General features: G+C 48.7%; 1 protein-coding gene across 4 annotated transcripts in view; it reads left to right on the forward strand.

Moving 5' to 3' along the window:
• REPS2 (RALBP1 associated Eps domain containing 2) overlaps positions 1-20,476 on the forward strand; it is a 1,083,293-nt gene that overhangs the window by 836,093 nt on the left and 226,724 nt on the right. For all 4 annotated transcript variants that reach the window (XM_078658107.1, XM_078658103.1, XM_078658105.1 and 1 more), the window contains one exon: positions 5,875-5,933. In XM_078658107.1, coding sequence (XP_078514233.1) covers positions 5,875-5,933 — 59 coding nt within the window. The remainder of the gene's footprint in view (positions 1-5,874; positions 5,934-20,476) is intronic.

Here is a 20,476-nt window from a genome sequence, read left to right on the forward strand (position 1 = left end):
TCCTCCAGCCATGCCACCGCAGAACCACCGTGTATCGGGGGATCATTTGCGACTTCTGCAGGAGGAAGTTACGGCCCTCTTGGCCAAGGGGGCCATCGAGCGCGTTCCTGGGCCAGAAGTAGGGTGTGGTTGCTACTCCCACTACTTTCTGGTACCCAAGAAGGGCAAAGGGGGCCTACGTCCTATCTTGGATCTACGGAACGTCAGCGGCTTCCTCCGGAAGGAGAAGTTCAAGATGCTGACACTGGCTCAGGTCTTAGCTGCCCTGGACCCAGGAGACTGGATGGTAGAGTTGGACTTGCAGGACGCTTATTTCCACATCTCCGTCCTGCCGGCCCACCGGCGCTACCTGCGGTTCACGGTTGGCCACGAGCACTTTCAGTTTACCGTGCTCCCCTTCGGCCTTACCAGCGCCCCACGGGTGTTCACAAAGGTGATGGCGGTGGTCGCAGCTCATCTGCGCAGGTTAGGGGTTTCAGTCTTCCCCTACCTCGACGACTGGTTGTTGAAGGCGGGCTCGCCCCAGACAGTCGTCAGCCACCTCCAGACTACTGCAGATCTCCTGCACCAGCTGGGGTTCTCCATCAATGTGCCAAAGTCACACCTGTGTCCCTCTCAGAAGCTCCTCTTCATCGGAGCGGTTCTGGACTCGGCGCAGTTTCGGGTTTATCCACCCGAACAGCGGGTCCGGGATATTCAGGCTCTGATTCCCATCTTTCAGTCGTTATCCCGGATCTCGGTCAGGTTGACACTGAGGCTTCTGGGGCTGATGGCCTCCTGCATCCTTCTGGTGCATCACGCCAGGTGGCGGATGCGGGCTCTGCAGTGGGACCTGAAGTTTCAGTGGGCCCAGCATCAGGGCAATCTGTCCGACCACGTCCTGATCTCGGAGGGCACTGCGAGACAGCTGCAGTGGTGGCTCACGGACCGCGATTGGGTCAGCGGCCGATCCCTCTCCCTTCCCCAACCGGAGCACGTAGTTGTGACGGACGCGTCCCTCCAGGGCTGGGGAGGCCACATGGGAGAGGCGGAGATCAGAGGCCTCTGGTCTCCGGCGGAGGCCGGGCTCCACATCAACCTGTTGGAGTTACGGGCGATTCGTCTAGCACTGAAGGCATTCCTCCCCTCTGTCCGGGGGAGTGTATTGCAGGTGTTCACGGACAACACCACCGCCATGTGGTACTGCAACAAACAAGGCGGGGTGGGGTCATGGACCCTTTGCCAGGAGGCTCTTCCCCTCTGGCAGTGGCTGGAACGCCAGGGCGTGACCCTGGTGGCTCAACACCTGGCAGGTTCTCTGAACGCCAGGGCGGACGAGCTCAGCCGTCGGTGCATGATGGATCACGAATGGCGTCTGAACTCGGACGTGGCGCAAGGCCTCTTTCAGCAATGGGGAGAGCCTTGGTTAGATCTATTCGCCACTGAAGAGAACGCACAATGTCATCAGTTCTGCGCGTTGGAATTTCCAAGGCGGCACTCGCTCGGAGACGCTTTTCGTCGCGAGTGGAGTTGCGGTCTGTTGTACGCCTTTCCGCCTATACCACTTCTTCCCAGAGTGCTGAAGAAGATCAAGCGCGACCGGGCCCAATTCATCCTTGTGGCTCCGGACTGGGCGAGAAGGTACAGGTATCCAGAGCTACTCAGTATGTCAGTCGATCCCCCGGTTCGTCTGCCTCTTCTGTCGCAGCAGCAGGGGACGGTCCTCCACCCGAACCTGTCCAGTCTCCACCTCCATGCTTGGAGATTGAGCGGCGACAGTTGAGGCCATTTGACTTGCCTCCTGAAGTCTGTAACGTCATTCTGGCAGCCAGGCGTCCCTCCACAAAGTCGGTATACGCCTGCAGGTGGAACAGATTTGTGGCATGGTGCACAGCAAAGGCTGTGGATCCTCTTGCTGCCCCTCTTTCTGAGGTTCTTCTCTTCCTTCTTTCTCTTGCCCAGCAGGGCTCTGCTCTGGGCACTATCAAGGGCTACCTTTCTGCTCTTTCAGCCTTTCTCAGGCTACCTGATCAGCCTTCTTTGTTCAAGTCCCCTATTGTAAATAGATTTCTTAAGGGCATAACACACACGTTTCCTCCTGTTCTGTTTGTGATGCCTCATTGGGACTTGAACCTGGTTCTTACATTTCTGATGTGCGCTCCCTTTGAGCCACTTCACAACTGTCCTCTTCGCCTTCTGACTTTGAAGACTGCTTTCCTGGTTGCCATCACCTCTGCCAGGAGAGTGAGTGAGCTCCAGGCTCTTTCTTGTACTCCACCTTTCCTTTCTGTCCATCCGGACAAAGTGGTGCTACGTACCAAACCTTCTTTCCTGCCCAAGGTTGTCACGGCCTTCCACATCGGGCAGTCTATCACCTTGCTTACCTTCTTTCTGCCACCGCATCCCTCTAAAGGGGAAGAGCGGCTCCACCGTCTGGACCCAAAACGTGCGCTCTCATTTTATTTGGATCGCACACGCCAGTTCCGGGTGGATGACCAACTCTTTGTTGGTTACGTGGGCGCTAAGAAGGGGAAAGCGGTACATAAGAGGACCATCTCCCGGTGGATCATCTTGTGTATCCAGGCATGCTACTCCCTGGCTAGGAAGGAGCCCCCTGCTGGATTACGGGCTCATTCTACCCGAGCCACGGCGACTACCACTGCCCTGGGCAGGGGTGTGCCCTTACAAGACATCTGTCAGGCAGCTACGTGGGCATCGCTGCACACGTTTGCAAGACACTACTGCCTGGACAGCCAAGTCCGGAGGGATGGCTTCTTTGGCCGTTCCGTCCTCCAGGACTTTCTGGTGTGATTATTGGTTCGCAGACCCACCACCGGGGTTGGTATTGCTGGGGTATCTATTCTAAGGTAAGGAATCTAATACTAACGTGTCTCTTTCAGATGCACAAGTTACTACTTGTGTAACGATATATCTGTAAGAGACATTAGTTAGTATTAGATTCCTTATCCGACCCACCCATCCTCCCCGTTCTGCGAACCAATATCTAGGGTTAGGGTTATCCCCTTTCAGGGCCCTAGTTTCAATGGCACCAGTGTTGGTTTTTAACATGGCTCTGCGTTTCTGGCACGGAAAAGCTGTGTCTAAGAACTGACGTCAGCACGCGGAGGCGGCGTCTAAGTACTCCGACGACATCATCACGGCGCCCACGACGCCGACGACGGACGCGGAGCCGCAGACGACGCCTACCGACGCGCAAGGGTACTGCTACGCAAAAGTTTCCGGATCCAGTCTGACACCTGGGGATATTCTAAGGTAAGGAATCTAATACTAACTAATGTCTCTTACAGATATATCGTTACACAAGTAGTAACTTGTGCTTATAGGTGTAGTATAGAACGAAGGCAGATTGTTTGGTTCAGTCATGTATACGTTGTTCTTATTAATTCACATTTACATAACATTGGTGACTTAATTTCAGTGTGATCATCATATCTCATTCCTTTAGATTCATATACTTTGTCTGTAGCTCTTGTGTTGAATCCCAGTCAGTGCTAATCTGTACTAACTGTTTGGTCTTGGAGTTATTACATATATTGCCAAATAATTCCATAACATGCATTCACGTTTAATGTTTATCTATTCCTTCTCTAATTGAATTATCTTTTCATGGGAATGAAAAAGAACGCCTGTCCACTCCCAACCCCCCTCCAAATGATTTTCAGAATTTTCACTCAATCAATAGTGTCACACTTTTTTTTCCTCTGTGCCTAGCTTGTATCTCAATGTGTGTTACCTTCTTTTTGTTTTGAATAGGGCTCATTACTCTTGTTTGCCTTTCCAACAGAATGTTTCATGTTACCTGCTCCTTTTCGTAATCCTCATACATTGCCCTATTCTGGAAAACATCATGCTTATTATTTTGATTTCTTTCCTTTCAAATCAATATTAATGGTGCCAGGTTAATTGGCTTATTGAGCAGGTTTCTGCCAATTGGATTTCACATGACCAATATTGTTCTTTCAAAGTCATTCTTTTACCAGTAGCAGGTCCTCTGTGGGTCATCTGATGTTAATGTCCTCAACTTGTGTCTGTTGTGAGTGTGTACCATTGTCTACACAGATAATAGCCTGCTTTTTAGCCCACACATTTCAGTTTATTACTCTGTCTCTAATCATATTGTAAAGGATACGTTTGTACCAAATTTTGGAATGAAGTGATCCATTCCTAAACTGAAACAATAGTTTCACCAGTGGTATATCCATTTAAGTATTCAGCATATTAGGATTTCAGACGATTACATCCTGATGAATAACTACTAGTGTAAGTGTATGTCAATACATAGACTACCAGTTCTTATCTTGACCTGTGTGTCTAGAACAGCTGTCTATCTTGGTATTGTTTTTCAACCATTCACTTACAATTAATTTTCTAGGATGATCTTTTAAAAATAATGTCTGTTTTCAGTCTGTCGGTATAGAGAGCATAGTTATCTCTGGTTGTACAATTTTTGTAAAGATACTCTTTCTGTCTTGTTTTATGGTCAGACATGTACAAGTACTGCATTTTTATAAATGTTTGTGCATAGATTTATCTGCCTCCTTCCTTAGGTTAGAAAGCCAACAATGAATGAGTTATTTTCTGATGTAGCTGTATCTGTAAGCAGAGTAGTACATCTATGTGTTAGTTTTAGGTGTCCAGTTCATTACAGAGATGTGTAGCATGGTAAGTCTGACTGGAGAAACTAGAGCTTCACTTTGGTGCATTTTATCCTAACCTCAATATATATATATATTCTATTGCTAAAGACTTTATTTGCTTACTATCAGTTTACATAGAAAATATTTTACAAAATACTTCCAGGCCTAGAATATTTTCTTTCCCACTACCACTAATTACACACACAATTGTTGACGATGTTGGTCATGAACTAAAAACCACACTAATAAAGAAGTGTGTCAAGCACACAATAGAGTGATTTCTAGAAATGTACTTTTAAAAACTGCACGCATCAATTTTCAACATCTCCTACTGAGAGTTTGGGATCGAATTTGCCTTTCTGTTAATGATTTGTGCATTCCATCCATTTCTTTAAAAGCAAATGGCAAAATACGCACCCACTAAGAGTTTTCACATTGCACAACTTAGTAGGTGTTTGGTATAGTCACAGCTCACACCAATTGGTCAAGAGGGAGGGAGAAACTTTCTTAGTTGGACATAGTCTTTAGTTATGTTTGACGGCAACCTACATGTTTATTATTGTGGTGTGAATTCTGTTTATATCTTGTTGATACTAGTTTATCAGACTCTCAGAAGATGTAACACGATTTAGGAAGCTCTGCACTCCACTTTGTACCACTACATCTTCATTTTCACGATTAAGATCAGCTGTAGATGCGCAACGGATCCACTCTCAGTGTGTGCTAAATATATGGTTATCTTTGCAGACACTCCCATACACCTTTGTTGCCTTAAGCGCAACATGCGCAGTCTTCCCCTAAACTGTGTGGTGCATCTTTCTTTCAACATCCGCCGTCCTCCTGCCTGTGTTTATAATGGTTTTGTGCATAAAAGTGATTTATCTTGCATTCTTTTGTTGTGCAGACATTTAAATAATCTTAGTGGTGTTTGTAAGTATTGTAGTGTAGCTTAACTAATGCTGCAATAGAATTGTTACACGGGTAAGCTTAAGAATGAGAGTGCTCCAAGTATTGCCATTATTTTCTTTACCGATGAGTGATGCATAGCTTGTACACACTCAGCGTCAGTCTCGCAGTTTGTGACATAACTAAATATACCTCAAAGCACATTGCAATAAGTCTATCAAAGAACTATTGCTAACAATATTAGAGTGTAACACTAGTTAATATAAAATTAAAAGGCCAATGAACTATCGAGGTTGCTATTAATTTATATTTGCATATTGTTCCTTTTCAGCCAACCGGGCGGGATGGTTGCCACCTCCGGCGCTGCCCCCAAGGCCTTCAGTGTCTCAGGTAAGCTGATTCGTTCAGCCCAGATACAATAATGTTTACAACAAGGGGTGGTGATGGACAGAGTCTCTGAATTAAGCAGAATACTTTCACCCAGTCAAGAGATCAGGGCTAAATCCAACACCGTTTTTTAGCTCATTGCACCATCCCAGTTTCAGAACCTGGCTGTATGCAAATTAGTCTGTCCCTGGCCCAGTGCATCATGGGAACAGGGCAGACCAGACTACAAAAGCCAATTCTTACACTGGGAAGGAAACAAGCTTCCGGGGACCGGTTTCTGGCATTTCAGCCGTCTTCGGCCCGGCTTGCTTGAATCCTGATGGTGCAATGAGCAAGGGACTCACATCTGAGCATACCCTTCCACGCTTAGGGTGGACAAAAATATTTACAACAAGGGGTGGTGATGGACAGAGTCTCTGAATTAAGCAGAATACTCTCACCCAGTCAAGAGATCAGGGCTAAATCCAACACCGTTTTTTAGCTCATTGCACCATCCCAGTTTCAGAACCTGGCTGTATGCAAATTAGTCTGTCCCTGGCCCAGTGCACCATGGGAACAGGGCAGGGCAGACCAGACTACAAAAGCCAATTCTTACACTGGGAAGGAAACAAGCTTCCGGGGACCGGTTTCTGGCATTTCAGCCGTCTTCGGCCCGGCTTGCTTGAATCCTGATGGTGCAATGAGCAAGGGACTCACATCTGAGCATACCCTTCCACGCTTAGGGTGGACAAAAATATTTACAACAAGGGGTGGTGATGGACAGAGTCTCTGAATTAAGCAGAATACTCTCACCCAGTCAAGAGATCAGGGCTAAATCCAACACCGTTTTTTAGCTCATTGCACCATCCCAGTTTCAGAACCTGGCTGTATGCAAATTAGTCTGTCCCTGGCCCAGTGCATCATGGGAACAGGGCAGACCAGACTACAAAAGCCAATTCTTACACTGGGAAGGAAACAAGCTTCCGGGGACCGGTTTCTGGCATTTCAGCCGTCTTCGGCCCGGCTTGCTTGAATCCTGATGGTGCAATGAGCAAGGGACTCACATCTGAGCATACCCTTCCACGCTTAGGGTGGACAAAAATATTTACAACAAGGGGTGGTGATGGACAGAGTCATTGAATTAAGCAGAATACTCTCACCCAGTCAAGAGATCAGGGCTAAATCCAACACCGTTTTTTAGCTCATTGCACCATCCCAGTTTCAGAACCTGGCTGTATGCAAATTAGTGTGTCCCTGGCCCAGTGCATCATGGGAACAGGGCAGACCAGACTACAAAAGCCAATTCTTGCACTGGGAAGGAAACAAGCTTCCGGGGACCGGTTTCTGGCATTTCAGCCGTCTTCGGCCCGGCTTGCTTGAATCCTGATGGTGCAATGAGCAAGGGACTCACATCTGAGCATACCCTTCCACGCTTAGGGTGGACAAAAATATTTACAACAAGGGGTGGTGATGGACAGAGTCTCTGAATTAAGCAGAATACTCTCACCCAGTCAAGAGATCAGGGCTAAATCCAACACCGTTTTTTAGCTCATTGCACCATCCCAGTTTCAGAACCTGGCTGTATGCAAATTAGTCTGTCCCTGGCCCAGTGCATCATGGGAACAGGGCAGACCAGACTACAAAAGCCAATTCTTACACTGGGAAGGAAACAAGCTTCCGGGGACCGGTTTCTGGCATTTCAGCCGTCTTCGGCCCGGCTTGCTTGAATCCTGATGGTGCAATGAGCAAGGGACTCACATCTGAGCATACCCTTCCACGCTTAGGGTGGACAAAAATATTTACAACAAGGGGTGGTGATGGACAGAGTCTCTGAATTAAGCAGAATACTCTCACCCAGTCAAGAGATCAGGGCTAAATCCAACACCGTTTTTTAGCTCATTGCACCATCCCAGTTTCAGAACCTGGCTGTATGCAAATTAGTCTGTCCCTGGCCCAGTGCATCATGGGAACAGGGCAGACCAGACTACAAAAGCCAATTCTTACACTGGGAAGGAAACAAGCTTCCGGGGACCGGTTTCTGGCATTTCAGCCGTCTTCGGCCCGGCTTGCTTGAATCCTGATGGTGCAATGAGCAAGGGACTCACATCTGAGCATACCCTTCCACGCTTAGGGTGGACAAAAATATTTACAACAAGGGGTGGTGATGGACAGAGTCTCTGAATTAAGCAGAATACTCTCACCCAGTCAAGAGATCAGGGCTAAATCCAACACCGTTTTTTAGCTCATTGCACCATCCCAGTTTCAGAACCTGGCTGTATGCAAATTAGTCTGTCCCTGGCCCAGTGCACCATGGGAACAGGGCAGACCAGACTACAAAAGCCAATTCTTACACTGGGAAGGAAACAAGCTTCCGGGGACCGGTTTCTGGCATTTCAGCCGTCTTCGGCCCGGCTTGCTTGAATCCTGATGGTGCAATGAGCAAGGGACTCACATCTGAGCATACCCTTCCACGCTTAGGGTGGACAAAAATATTTACAACAAGGGGTGGTGATGGACAGAGTCTCTGAATTAAGCAGAATACTCTCACCCAGTCAAGAGATCAGGGCTAAATCCAACACCGTTTTTTAGCTCATTGCACCATCCCAGTTTCAGAACCTGGCTGTATGCAAATTAGTCTGTCCCTGGCCCAGTGCATCATGGGAACAGGGCAGACCAGACTACAAAAGCCAATTCTTACACTGGGAAGGAAACAAGCTTCCGGGGACCGGTTTCTGGCATTTCAGCCGTCTTCGGCCCGGCTTGCTTGAATCCTGATGGTGCAATGAGCAAGGGACTCACATCTGAGCATACCCTTCCACGCTTAGGGTGGACAAAAATATTTACAACAAGGGGTGGTGATGGACAGAGTCATTGAATTAAGCAGAATACTCTCACCCAGTCAAGAGATCAGGGCTAAATCCAACACCGTTTTTTAGCTCATTGCACCATCCCAGTTTCAGAACCTGGCTGTATGCAAATTAGTCTGTCCCTGGCCCAGTGCATCATGGGAACAGGGCAGACCAGACTACAAAAGCCAATTCTTACACTGGGAAGGAAACAAGCTTCCGGGGACCGGTTTCTGGCATTTCAGCCGTCTTCGGCCCGGCTTGCTTGAATCCTGATGGTGCAATGAGCAAGGGACTCACATCTGAGCATACCCTTCCACGCTTAGGGTGGACAAAAATATTTACAACAAGGGGTGGTGATGGACAGAGTCTCTGAATTAAGCAGAATACTCTCACCCAGTCAAGAGATCAGGGCTAAATCCAACACCGTTTTTTAGCTCATTGCACCATCCCAGTTTCAGAACCTGGCTGTATGCAAATTAGTCTGTCCCTGGCCCAGTGCATCATGGGAACAGGGCAGACCAGACTACAAAAGCCAATTCTTACACTGGGAAGGAAACAAGCTTCCGGGGACCGGTTTCTGGCATTTCAGCCGTCTTCGGCCCGGCTTGCTTGAATCCTGATGGTGCAATGAGCAAGGGACTCACATCTGAGCATACCCTTCCACGCTTAGGGTGGACAAAAATATTTACAACAAGGGGTGGTGATGGACAGAGTCTCTGAATTAAGCAGAATACTCTCACCCAGTCAAGAGATCAGGGCTAAATCCAACACCGTTTTTTAGCTCATTGCACCATCCCAGTTTCAGAACCTGGCTGTATGCAAATTAGTCTGTCCCTGGCCCAGTGCATCATGGGAACAGGGCAGACCAGACTACAAAAGCCAATTCTTACACTGGGAAGGAAACAAGCTTCCGGGGACCGGTTTATGGCATTTCAGCCGTCTTTGGCCCGGCTTGCTTGAATCCTGATGGTGCAATGAGCAAGGGACTCACATCTGAGCATACCCTTCCACGCTTAGGGTGGACAAAAATATTTACAACAAGGGGTGGTGATGGACAGAGTCTCTGAATTAAGCAGAATACTCTCACCCAGTCAAGAGATCAGGGCTAAATCCAACACCGTTTTTTAGCTCATTGCACCATCCCAGTTTCAGAACCTGGCTGTATGCAAATTAGTCTGTCCCTGGCCCAGTGCATCATGGGAACAGGGCAGACCAGACTACAAAAGCCAATTCTTACACTGGGAAGGAAACAAGCTTCCGGGGACCGGTTTCTGGCATTTCAGCCGTCTTCGGCCCGGCTTGCTTGAATCCTGATGGTGCAATGAGCAAGGGACTCACATCTGAGCATACCCTTCCACGCTTAGGGTGGACAAAAATATTTACAACAAGGGGTGGTGATGGACAGAGTCTCTGAATTAAGCAGAATACTCTCACCCAGTCAAGAGATCAGGGCTAAATCCAACACCGTTTTTTAGCTCATTGCACCATCCCAGTTTCAGAACCTGGCTGTATGCAAATTAGTCTGTCCCTGGCCCAGTGCATCATGGGAACAGGGCAGACCAGACTACAAAAGCCAATTCTTACACTGGGAAGGAAACAAGCTTCCGGGGACCGGTTTCTGGCATTTCAGCCGTCTTCGGCCCGGCTTGCTTGAATCCTGATGGTGCGATGAGCAAGGCACTCACATCTGAGCATACCCTTCCACGCTTAGGGTGGACAAAAATATTTACAACAAGGGGTGGTGATGGACAGAGTCTCTGAATTAAGCAGAATACTCTCACCCAGTCAAGAGATCAGGGCTAAATCCAACACCGTTTTTTAGCTCATTGCACCATCCCAGTTTCAGAACCTGGCTGTATGCAAATTAGTCTGTCCCTGGCCCAGTGCATCATGGGAACAGGGCAGACCAGACTACAAAAGCCAATTCTTACACTGGGAAGGAAACAAGCTTCCGGGGACCGGTTTCTGGCATTTCAGCCGTCTTCGGCCCGGCTTGCTTGAATCCTGATGGTGCAATGAGCAAGGGACTCACATCTGAGCATACCCTTCCACGCTTAGGGTGGACAAAAATATTTACAACAAGGGGTGGTGATGGACAGAGTCTCTGAATTAAGCAGAATACTCTCACCCAGTCAAGAGATCAGGGCTAAATCCAACACCGTTTTTTAGCTCATTGCACCATCCCAGTTTCAGAACCTGGCTGTATGCAAATTAGTCTGTCCCTGGCCCAGTGCATCATGGGAACAGGGCAGACCAGACTACAAAAGCCAATTCTTACACTGGGAAGGAAACAAGCTTCCGGGGACCGGTTTCTGGCATTTCAGCCGTCTTCGGCCCGGCTTGCTTGAATCCTGATGGTGCAATGAGCAAGGGACTCACATCTGAGCATACCCTTCCACGCTTAGGGTGGACAAAAATATTTACAACAAGGGGTGGTGATGGACAGAGTCTCTGAATTAAGCAGAATACTCTCACCCAGTCAAGAGATCAGGGCTAAATCCAACACCGTTTTTTAGCTCATTGCACCATCCCAGTTTCAGAACCTGGCTGTATGCAAATTAGTCTCTCCCTGGCCCAGTGCATCATGGGAACAGGGCAGACCAGACTACAAAAGCCAATTCTTACACTGGGAAGGAAACAAGCTTCCGGGGACCGGTTTCTGGCATTTCAGCCGTCTTCGGCCCGGCTTGCTTGAATCCTGATGGTGCAATGAGCAAGGGACTCACATCTGAGCATACCCTTCCACGCTTAGGGTGGACAAAAATATTTACAACAAGGGGTGGTGATGGACAGAGTCTCTGAATTAAGCAGAATACTCTCACCCAGTCAAGAGATCAGGGCTAAATCCAACACCGTTTTTTAGCTCATTGCACCATCCCAGTTTCAGAACCTGGCTGTATGCAAATTAGTCTGTCCCTGGCCCAGTGCATCATGGGAACAGGGCAGACCAGACTACAAAAGCCAATTCTTACACTGGGAAGGAAACAAGCTTCCGGGGACCGGTTTCTGGCATTTCAGCCGTCTTCGGCCCGGCTTGCTTGAATCCTGATGGTGCAATGAGCAAGGGACTCACATCTGAGCATACCCTTCCACGCTTAGGGTGGACAAAAATATTTACAACAAGGGGTGGTGATGGACAGAGTCTCTGAATTAAGCAGAATACTCTCACCCAGTCAAGAGATCAGGGCTAAATCCAACACCGTTTTTTAGCTCATTGCACCATCCCAGTTTCAGAACCTGGCTGTATGCAAATTAGTCTGTCCCTGGCCCAGTGCATCATGGGAACAGGGCAGACCAGACTACAAAAGCCAATTCTTACACTGGGAAGGAAACAAGCTTCCGGGGACCGGTTTCTGGCATTTCAGCCGTCTTCGGCCCGGCTTGCTTGAATCCTGATGGTGCAATGAGCAAGGGACTCACATCTGAGCATACCCTTCCACGCTTAGGGTGGACAAAAATATTTACAACAAGGGGTGGTGATGGACAGAGTCTCTGAATTAAGCAGAATACTCTCACCCAGTCAAGAGATCAGGGCTAAATCCAACACCGTTTTTTAGCTCATTGCACCATCCCAGTTTCAGAACCTGGCTGTATGCAAATTAGTCTGTCCCTGGCCCAGTGCATCATGGGAACAGGGCAGACCAGACTACAAAAGCCAATTCTTACACTGGGAAGGAAACAAGCTTCCGGGGACCGGTTTCTGGCATTTCAGCCGTCTTCGGCCCGGCTTGCTTGAATCCTGATGGTGCAATGAGCAAGGGACTCACATCTGAGCATACCCTTCCACGCTTAGGGTGGACAAAAATATTTACAACAAGGAGTGGCGATGGACAGAGTCTCTGAATTAAGCAGAATACTCTCACCCAGTCAAGAGATCAGGGCTAAATCCAACACCGTTTTTTAGCTCATTGCACCATCCCAGTTTCAGAACCTGGCTGTATGCAAATTAGTCTGTCCCTGGCCCAGTGCATCATGGGAACAGGGCAGACCAGACTACAAAAGCCAATTCTTACACTGGGAAGGAAACAAGCTTCCGGGGACCGGTTTCTGGCATTTCAGCCGTCTTCGGCCCGGCTTGCTTGAATCCTGATGGTGCAATGAGCAAGGGACTCACATCTGAGCATACCCTTCCACGCTTAGGGTGGACAAAAATATTTACAACAAGGGGTGGTGATGGACAGAGTCTCTGAATTAAGCAGAATACTCTCACCCAGTCAAGAGATCAGGGCTAAATCCAACACCGTTTTTTAGCTCATTGCACCATCCCAGTTTCAGAACCTGGCTGTATGCAAATTAGTCTGTCCCTGGCCCAGTGCATCATGGGAACAGGGCAGACCAGACTACAAAAGCCAATTCTTACACTGGGAAGGAAACAAGCTTCCGGGGACCGGTTTCTGGCATTTCAGCCGTCTTCGGCCCGGCTTGCTTGAATCCTGATGGTGCAATGAGCAAGGGACTCACATCTGAGCATACCCTTCCACGCTTAGGGTGGACAAAAATATTTACAACAAGGGGTGGTGATGGACAGAGTCTCTGAATTAAGCAGAATACTCTCACCCAGTCAAGAGATCAGGGCTAAATCCAACACCGTTTTTTAGCTAATTGCACCATCCCAGTTTCAGAACCTGGCTGTATGCAAATTAGTCTGTCCCTGGCCCAGTGCATCATGGGAACAGGGCAGACCAGACTACAAAAGCCAATTCTTACACTGGGAAGGAAACAAGCTTCCGGGGACCGGTTTCTGGCATTTCAGCCGTCTTCGGCCCGGCTTGCTTGAATCCTGATGGTGCAATGAGCAAGGGACTCACATCTGAGCATACCCTTCCACGCTTAGGGTGGACAAAAATATTTACAACAAGGGGTGGTGATGGACAGAGTCTCTGAATTAAGCAGAATACTCTCACCCAATCAAGAGATCAGGGCTACATCCAACACCGTTTTTTAGCTCATTGCACCATCCCAGTTTCAGAACCTGGCTGTATGCAAATTAGTCTGTCCCTGGCCCAGTGCATCATGGGAACAGGGCAGACCAGACTACAAAAGCCAATTCTTACACTGGGAAGGAAACAAGCTTCCGGGGACCGGTTTCTGGCATTTCAGCCGTCTTCGGCCCGGCTTGCTTGAATCCTGATGGTGCGATGAGCAAGGCACTCACATCTGAGCATACCCTTCCACGCTTAGGGTGGACAAAAATATTTACAACAAGGGGTGGTGATGGACAGAGTCTCTGAATTAAGCAGAATACTCTCACCCAGTCAAGAGATCAGGGCTAAATCCAACACCGTTTTTTAGCTCATTGCACCATCCCAGTTTCAGAACCTGGCTGTATGCAAATTAGTCTGTCCCTGGCCCAGTGCATCATGGGAACAGGGCAGACCAGACTACAAAAGCCAATTCTTACACTGGGAAGGAAACAAGCTTCCGGGGACCGGTTTCTGGCATTTCAGCCGTCTTCGGCCCGGCTTGCTTGAATCCTGATGGTGCAATGAGCAAGGGACTCACATCTGAGCATACCCTTCCACGCTTAGGGTGGACAAAAATATTTACAACAAGGGGTGGTGATGGACAGAGTCTCTGAATTAAGCAGAATACTCTCACCCAGTCAAGAGATCAGGGCTAAATCCAACACCGTTTTTTAGCTCATTGCACCATCCCAGTTTCAGAACCTGGCTGTATGCAAATTAGTCTGTCCCTGGCCCAGTGCATCATGGGAACAGGGCAGACCAGACTACAAAAGCCAATTCTTACACTGGGAAGGAAACAAGCTTCCGGGGACCGGTTTCTGGCATTTCAGCCGTCTTCGGCCCGGCTTGCTTGAATCCTGATGGTGCAATGAGCAAGGGACTCACATCTGAGCATACCCTTCCACGCTTAGGGTGGACAAAAATATTTACAACAAGGGGTGGTGATGGACAGAGTCTCTGAATTAAGCAGAATACTCTCACCCAGTCAAGAGATCAGGGCTAAATCCAACACCGTTTTTTAGCTCATTGCACCATCCCAGTTTCAGAACCTGGCTGTATGCAAATTAGTCTGTCCCTGGCCCAGTGCATCATGGGAACAGGGCAGACCAGACTACAAAAGCCAATTCTTACACTGGGAAGGAAACAAGCTTCCGGGGACCGGTTTCTGGCATTTCAGCCGTCTTCGGCCCGGCTTGCTTGAATCCTGATGGTGCAATGAGCAAGGGACTCACATCTGAGCATACCCTTCCACGCTTAGGGTGGACAAAAATATTTACAACAAGGGGTGGTGATGGACAGAGTCTCTGAATTAAGCAGAATACTCTCACCCAGTCAAGAGATCAGGGCTAAATCCAACACCGTTTTTTAGCTCATTGCACCATCCCAGTTTCAGAACCTGGCTGTATGCAAATTAGTCTGTCCCTGGCCCAGTGCATCATGGGAACAGGGCAGACCAGACTACAAAAGCCAATTCTTACACTGGGAAGGAAACAAGCTTCCGGGGACCGGTTTCTGGCATTTCAGCCGTCTTCGGCCCGGCTTGCTTGAATCCTGATGGTGCAATGAGCAAGGGACTCACATCTGAGCATACCCTTCCACGCTTAGGGTGGACAAAAATATTTACAACAAGGGGTGGTGATGGACAGAGTCTCTGAATTAAGCAGAATACTCTCACCCAGTCAAGAGATCAGGGCTAAATCCAACACCGTTTTTTAGCTCATTGCACCATCCCAGTTTCAGAACCTGGCTGTATGCAAATTAGTCTGTCCCTGGCCCAGTGCATCATGGGAACAGGGCAGACCAGACTACAAAAGCCAATTCTTACACTGGGAAGGAAACAAGCTTCCGGGGACCGGTTTCTGGCATTTCAGCCGTCTTCGGCCCGGCTTGCTTGAATCCTGATGGTGCAATGAGCAAGGGACTCACATCTGAGCATACCCTTCCACGCTTAGGGTGGACAAAAATATTTACAACAAGGGGTGGTGATGGACAGAGTCTCTGAATTAAGCAGAATACTCTCACCCAGTCAAGAGATCAGGGCTAAATCCAACACCGTTTTTTAGCTCATTGCACCATCCCAGTTTCAGAACCTGGCTGTATGCAAATTAGTCTCTCCCTGGCCCAGTGCATCATGGGAACAGGGCAGACCAGACTACAAAAGCCAATTCTTACACTGGGAAGGAAACAAGCTTCCGGGGACCGGTTTCTGGCATTTCAGCCGTCTTCGGCCCGGCTTGCTTGAATCCTGATGGTGCAATGAGCAAGGGACTCACATCTGAGCATACCCTTCCACGCTTAGGGTGGACAAAAATATTTACAACAAGGGGTGGTGATGGACAGAGTCTCTGAATTAAGCAGAATACTCTCACCCAGTCAAGAGATCAGGGCTAAATCCAACACCGTTTTTTAGCTCATTGCACCATCCCAGTTTCAGAACCTGGCTGTATGCAAATTAGTCTGTCCCTGGCCCAGTGCATCATGGGAACAGGGCAGACCAGACTACAAAAGCCAATTCTTACACTGGGAAGGAAACAAGCTTCCGGGGACCGGTTTCTGGCATTTCAGCCGTCTTCGGCCCGGCTTGCTTGAATCCTGATGGTGCAATGAGCAAGGGACTCACATCTGAGCATACCCTTCCACGCTTAGGGTGGACAAAAATATTTACAACAAGGGGTGGTGATGGACAGAGTCTCTGAATTAAGCAGAATACTCTCACCCAGTCAAGAGATCAGGGCTAAATCCAACACCGTTTTTTAGCTCATTGCACCATCCCAGTTTCAGAACCTGGCTGTATGCAAATTAGTCTGTCCCTGGCCCAGTGCATCATGGGAACAGGGCAGACCAGACTACAAAAGCCAATTCTTACACTGGGAAGGAAACAAGCTTCCGGGGACCGGTTTCTGGCATTTCAGCCGTCTTCGGCCCGGCTTGCTTGAATCCTGATGGTGCAATGAGCAAGGGACTCACATCTGAGCATACCCTTCCACGCTTAGGGTGGACAAAAATATTTACAACAAGGAGTGGCGATGGACAGAGTCTCTGAATTAAGCAGAATACTCTCACCCAGTCAAGAGATCAGGGCTAAATCCAACACCGTTTTTTAGCTCATTGCACCATCCCAGTTTCAGAACCTGGCTGTATGCAAATTAGTCTGTCCCTGGCCCAGTGCATCATGGGAACAGGGCAGACCAGACTACAAAAGCCAATTCTTACACTGGGAAGGAAACAAGCTTCCGGGGACCGGTTTCTGGCATTTCAGCCGTCTTCGGCCCGGCTTGCTTGAATCCTGATGGTGCAATGAGCAAGGGACTCACATCTGAGCATACCCTTCCACGCTTAGGGTGGACAAAAATATTTACAACAAGGGGTGGTGATGGACAGAGTCTCTGAATTAAGCAGAATACTCTCACCCAGTCAAGAGATCAGGGCTAAATCCAACACCGTTTTTTAGCTCATTGCACCATCCCAGTTTCAGAACCTGGCTGTATGCAAATTAGTCTGTCCCTGGCCCAGTGCATCATGGGAACAGGGCAGACCAGACTACAAAAGCCAATTCTTACACTGGGAAGGAAACAAGCTTCCGGGGACCGGTTTCTGGCATTTCAGCCGTCTTCGGCCCGGCTTGCTTGAATCCTGATGGTGCAATGAGCAAGGGACTCACATCTGAGCATACCCTTCCACGCTTAGGGTGGACAAAAATATTTACAACAAGGGGTGGTGATGGACAGAGTCTCTGAATTAAGCAGAATACTCTCACCCAGTCAAGAGATCAGGGCTAAATCCAACACCGTTTTTTAGCTAATTGCCCCATCCCAGTTTCAGAACCTGGCTGTATGCAAATTAGTCTGTCCCTGGCCCAGTGCATCATGGGAACAGGGCAGACCAGACTACAAAAGCCAATTCTTACACTGGGAAGGAAACAAGCTTCCGGGGACCGGTTTCTGGCATTTCAGCCGTCTTCGGCCCGGCTTGCTTGAATCCTGATGGTGCAATGAGCAAGGGACTCACATCTGAGCATACCCTTCCACGCTTAGGGTGGACAAAAATATTTACAACAAGGGGTGGTGATGGACAGAGTCTCTGAATTAAGCAGAATACTCTCACCCAATGAAGAGATCAGGGCTACATCCAACACCGTTTTTTAGCTCATTGCACCATCCCAGTTTCAGAACCTGGCTGTATGCAAATTAGTCTGTCCCTGGCCCAGTGCATCATGGGAACAGGGCAGACCAGACTACAAAAGCCAATTCTTACACTGGGAAGGAAACAAGCTTCCGGGGACCGGTTTCTGGCATTTCAGCCGTCTTCGGCCCGGCTTGCTTGAATCCTGATGGTGCGATGAGCAAGGCACTCACATCTGAGCATACCCTTCCACGCTTAGGGTGGACAAAAATATTTACAACAAGGGGTGGTGATGGACAGAGTCTCTGAATTAAGCAGAATACTCTCACCCAGTCAAGAGATCAGGGCTAAATCCAACACCGTTTTTTAGCTCATTGCACCATCCCAGTTTCAGAACCTGGCTGTATGCAAATTAGTCTGTCCCTGGCCCAGTGCATCATGGGAACAGGGCAGACCAGACTACAAAAGCCAATTCTTACACTGGGAAGGAAACAAGCTTCCGGGGACCGGTTTCTGGCATTTCAGCCGTCTTCGGCCCGGCTTGCTTGAATCCTGATGGTGCAATGAGCAAGGGACTCACATCTGAGCATACCCTTCCACGCTTAGGGTGGACAAAAATATTTACAACAAGGGGTGGTGATGGACAGAGTCTCTGAATTAAGCAGAATACTCTCACCCAGTCAAGAGATCAGGGCTAAATCCAACACCGTTTTTTAGCTCATTGCACCATCCCAGTTTCAGAACCTGGCTGTATGCAAATTAGTCTGTCCCTGGCCCAGTGCATCATGGGAACAGGGCAGACCAGACTACAAAAGCCAATTCTTACACTGGGAAGGAAACAAGCTTCCGGGGACCGGTTTCTGGCATTTCAGCCGTCTTCGGCCCGGCTTGCTTGAATCCTGATGGTGCAATGAGCAAGGGACTCACATCTGAGCATACCCTTCCACGCTTAGGGTGGACAAAAATATTTACAACAAGGGGTGGTGATGGACAGAGTCTCTGAATTAAGCAGAATACTCTCACCCAGTCAAGAGATCAGGGCTAAATCCAACACCGTTTTTTAGCTCATTGCACCATCCCAGTTTCAGAACCTGGCTGTATGCAAATTAGTCTCTCCCTGGCCCAGTGCATCATGGGAACAGGGCAGACCAGACTACAAAAGCCAATTCTTACACTGGGAAGGAAACAAGCTTCCGGGGACCGGTTTCTGGCATTTCAGCCGTCTTCGGCCCGGCTTGCTTGAATCCTGATGGTGCAATGAGCAAGGGACTCACATCTGAGCATACCCTTCCACGCTTAGGGTGGACAAAAATATTTACAACAAGGGGTGGTGATGGACAGAGTCTCTGAATTAAGCAGAATACTCTCACCCAGTCAAGAGATCAGGGCTAAATCCAACACCGTTTTTTAGCTCATTGCACCATCCCAGTTTCAGAACCTGGCTGTATGCAAATTAGTCTGTCCCTGGCCCAGTGCATCATGGGAACAGGGCAGACCAGACTACAAAAGCCAATTCTTACACTGGGAAGGAAACAAGCTTCCGGGGACCGGTTTCTGGCATTTCAGCCGTCTTCGGCCCGGCTTGCTTGAATCCTGATGGTGCAATGAGCAAGGGACTCACATCTGAGCATACCCTTCCACGCTTAGGGTGGACAAAAATATTTACAACAAGGGGTGGTGATGGACAGAGTCTCTGAATTAAGCAGAATACTCTCACCCAGTCAAGAGATCAGGGCTAAATCCAACACCGTTTTTTAGCTCATTGCACCATCCCAGTTTCAGAACCTGGCTGTATGCAAATTAGTCTGTCCCTGGCCCAGTGCATCATGGGAACAGGGCAGACCAGACTACAAAAGCCAATTCTTACACTGGGAAGGAAACAAGCTTCCGGGGACCGGTTTCTGGCATTTCAGCCGTCTTCGGCCCGGCTTGCTTGAATCCTGATGGTGCAATGAGCAAGGGACTCACATCTGAGCATACCCTTCCACGCTTAGGGTGGACAAAAATATTTACAACAAGGGGTGGTGATGGACAGAGTCTCTGAATTAAGCAGAATACTCTCACCCAGTCAAGAGATCAGGGCTAAATCCAACACCGTTTTTTAGCTCATTGCACCATCCCAGTTTCAGAACCTGGCTGTATGCAAATTAGTCTGTCCCTGGCCCAGTGCATCATGGGAACAGGGCAGACCAGACTACAAAAGCCAATTCTTACACTGGGAAGGAAACAAGCTTCCGGGGACCGGTTTCTGGCATTTCAGCCGTCTTTTGCCCGGCTTGCTTGAATCCTGATGGTGCAATGAGCAAGGGACTCACATCTGAGCATACCCTTCCACGCTTAGGGTGGACAAAAATATTTACAACAAGGGGTGGTGATGGACAGAGTCTCTGAATTAAGCAGAATACTCTCACCCAGTCAAGAGATCAGGGCTAAATCCAACACCGATTTTTAGCTAATTGCACCATCCCAGTTTCAGAACCTGGCTGTATGCAAATTAGTCTGTCCCTGGCCCAGTGCATCATGGGAACAGGGCAGACCAGACTACAAAAGCCAATTCTTACACTGGGAAGGAAACAAGCTTCCGGGGACCGGTTTCTGGCATTTCAGCCGTCTTCGGCCCGGCTTGCTTGAA

This window comes from Lissotriton helveticus, chromosome 8 (assembly GCF_964261635.1).
Source record: "Lissotriton helveticus chromosome 8, aLisHel1.1, whole genome shotgun sequence".
NCBI lineage: Eukaryota > Metazoa > Chordata > Amphibia > Caudata > Salamandridae > Lissotriton > Lissotriton helveticus.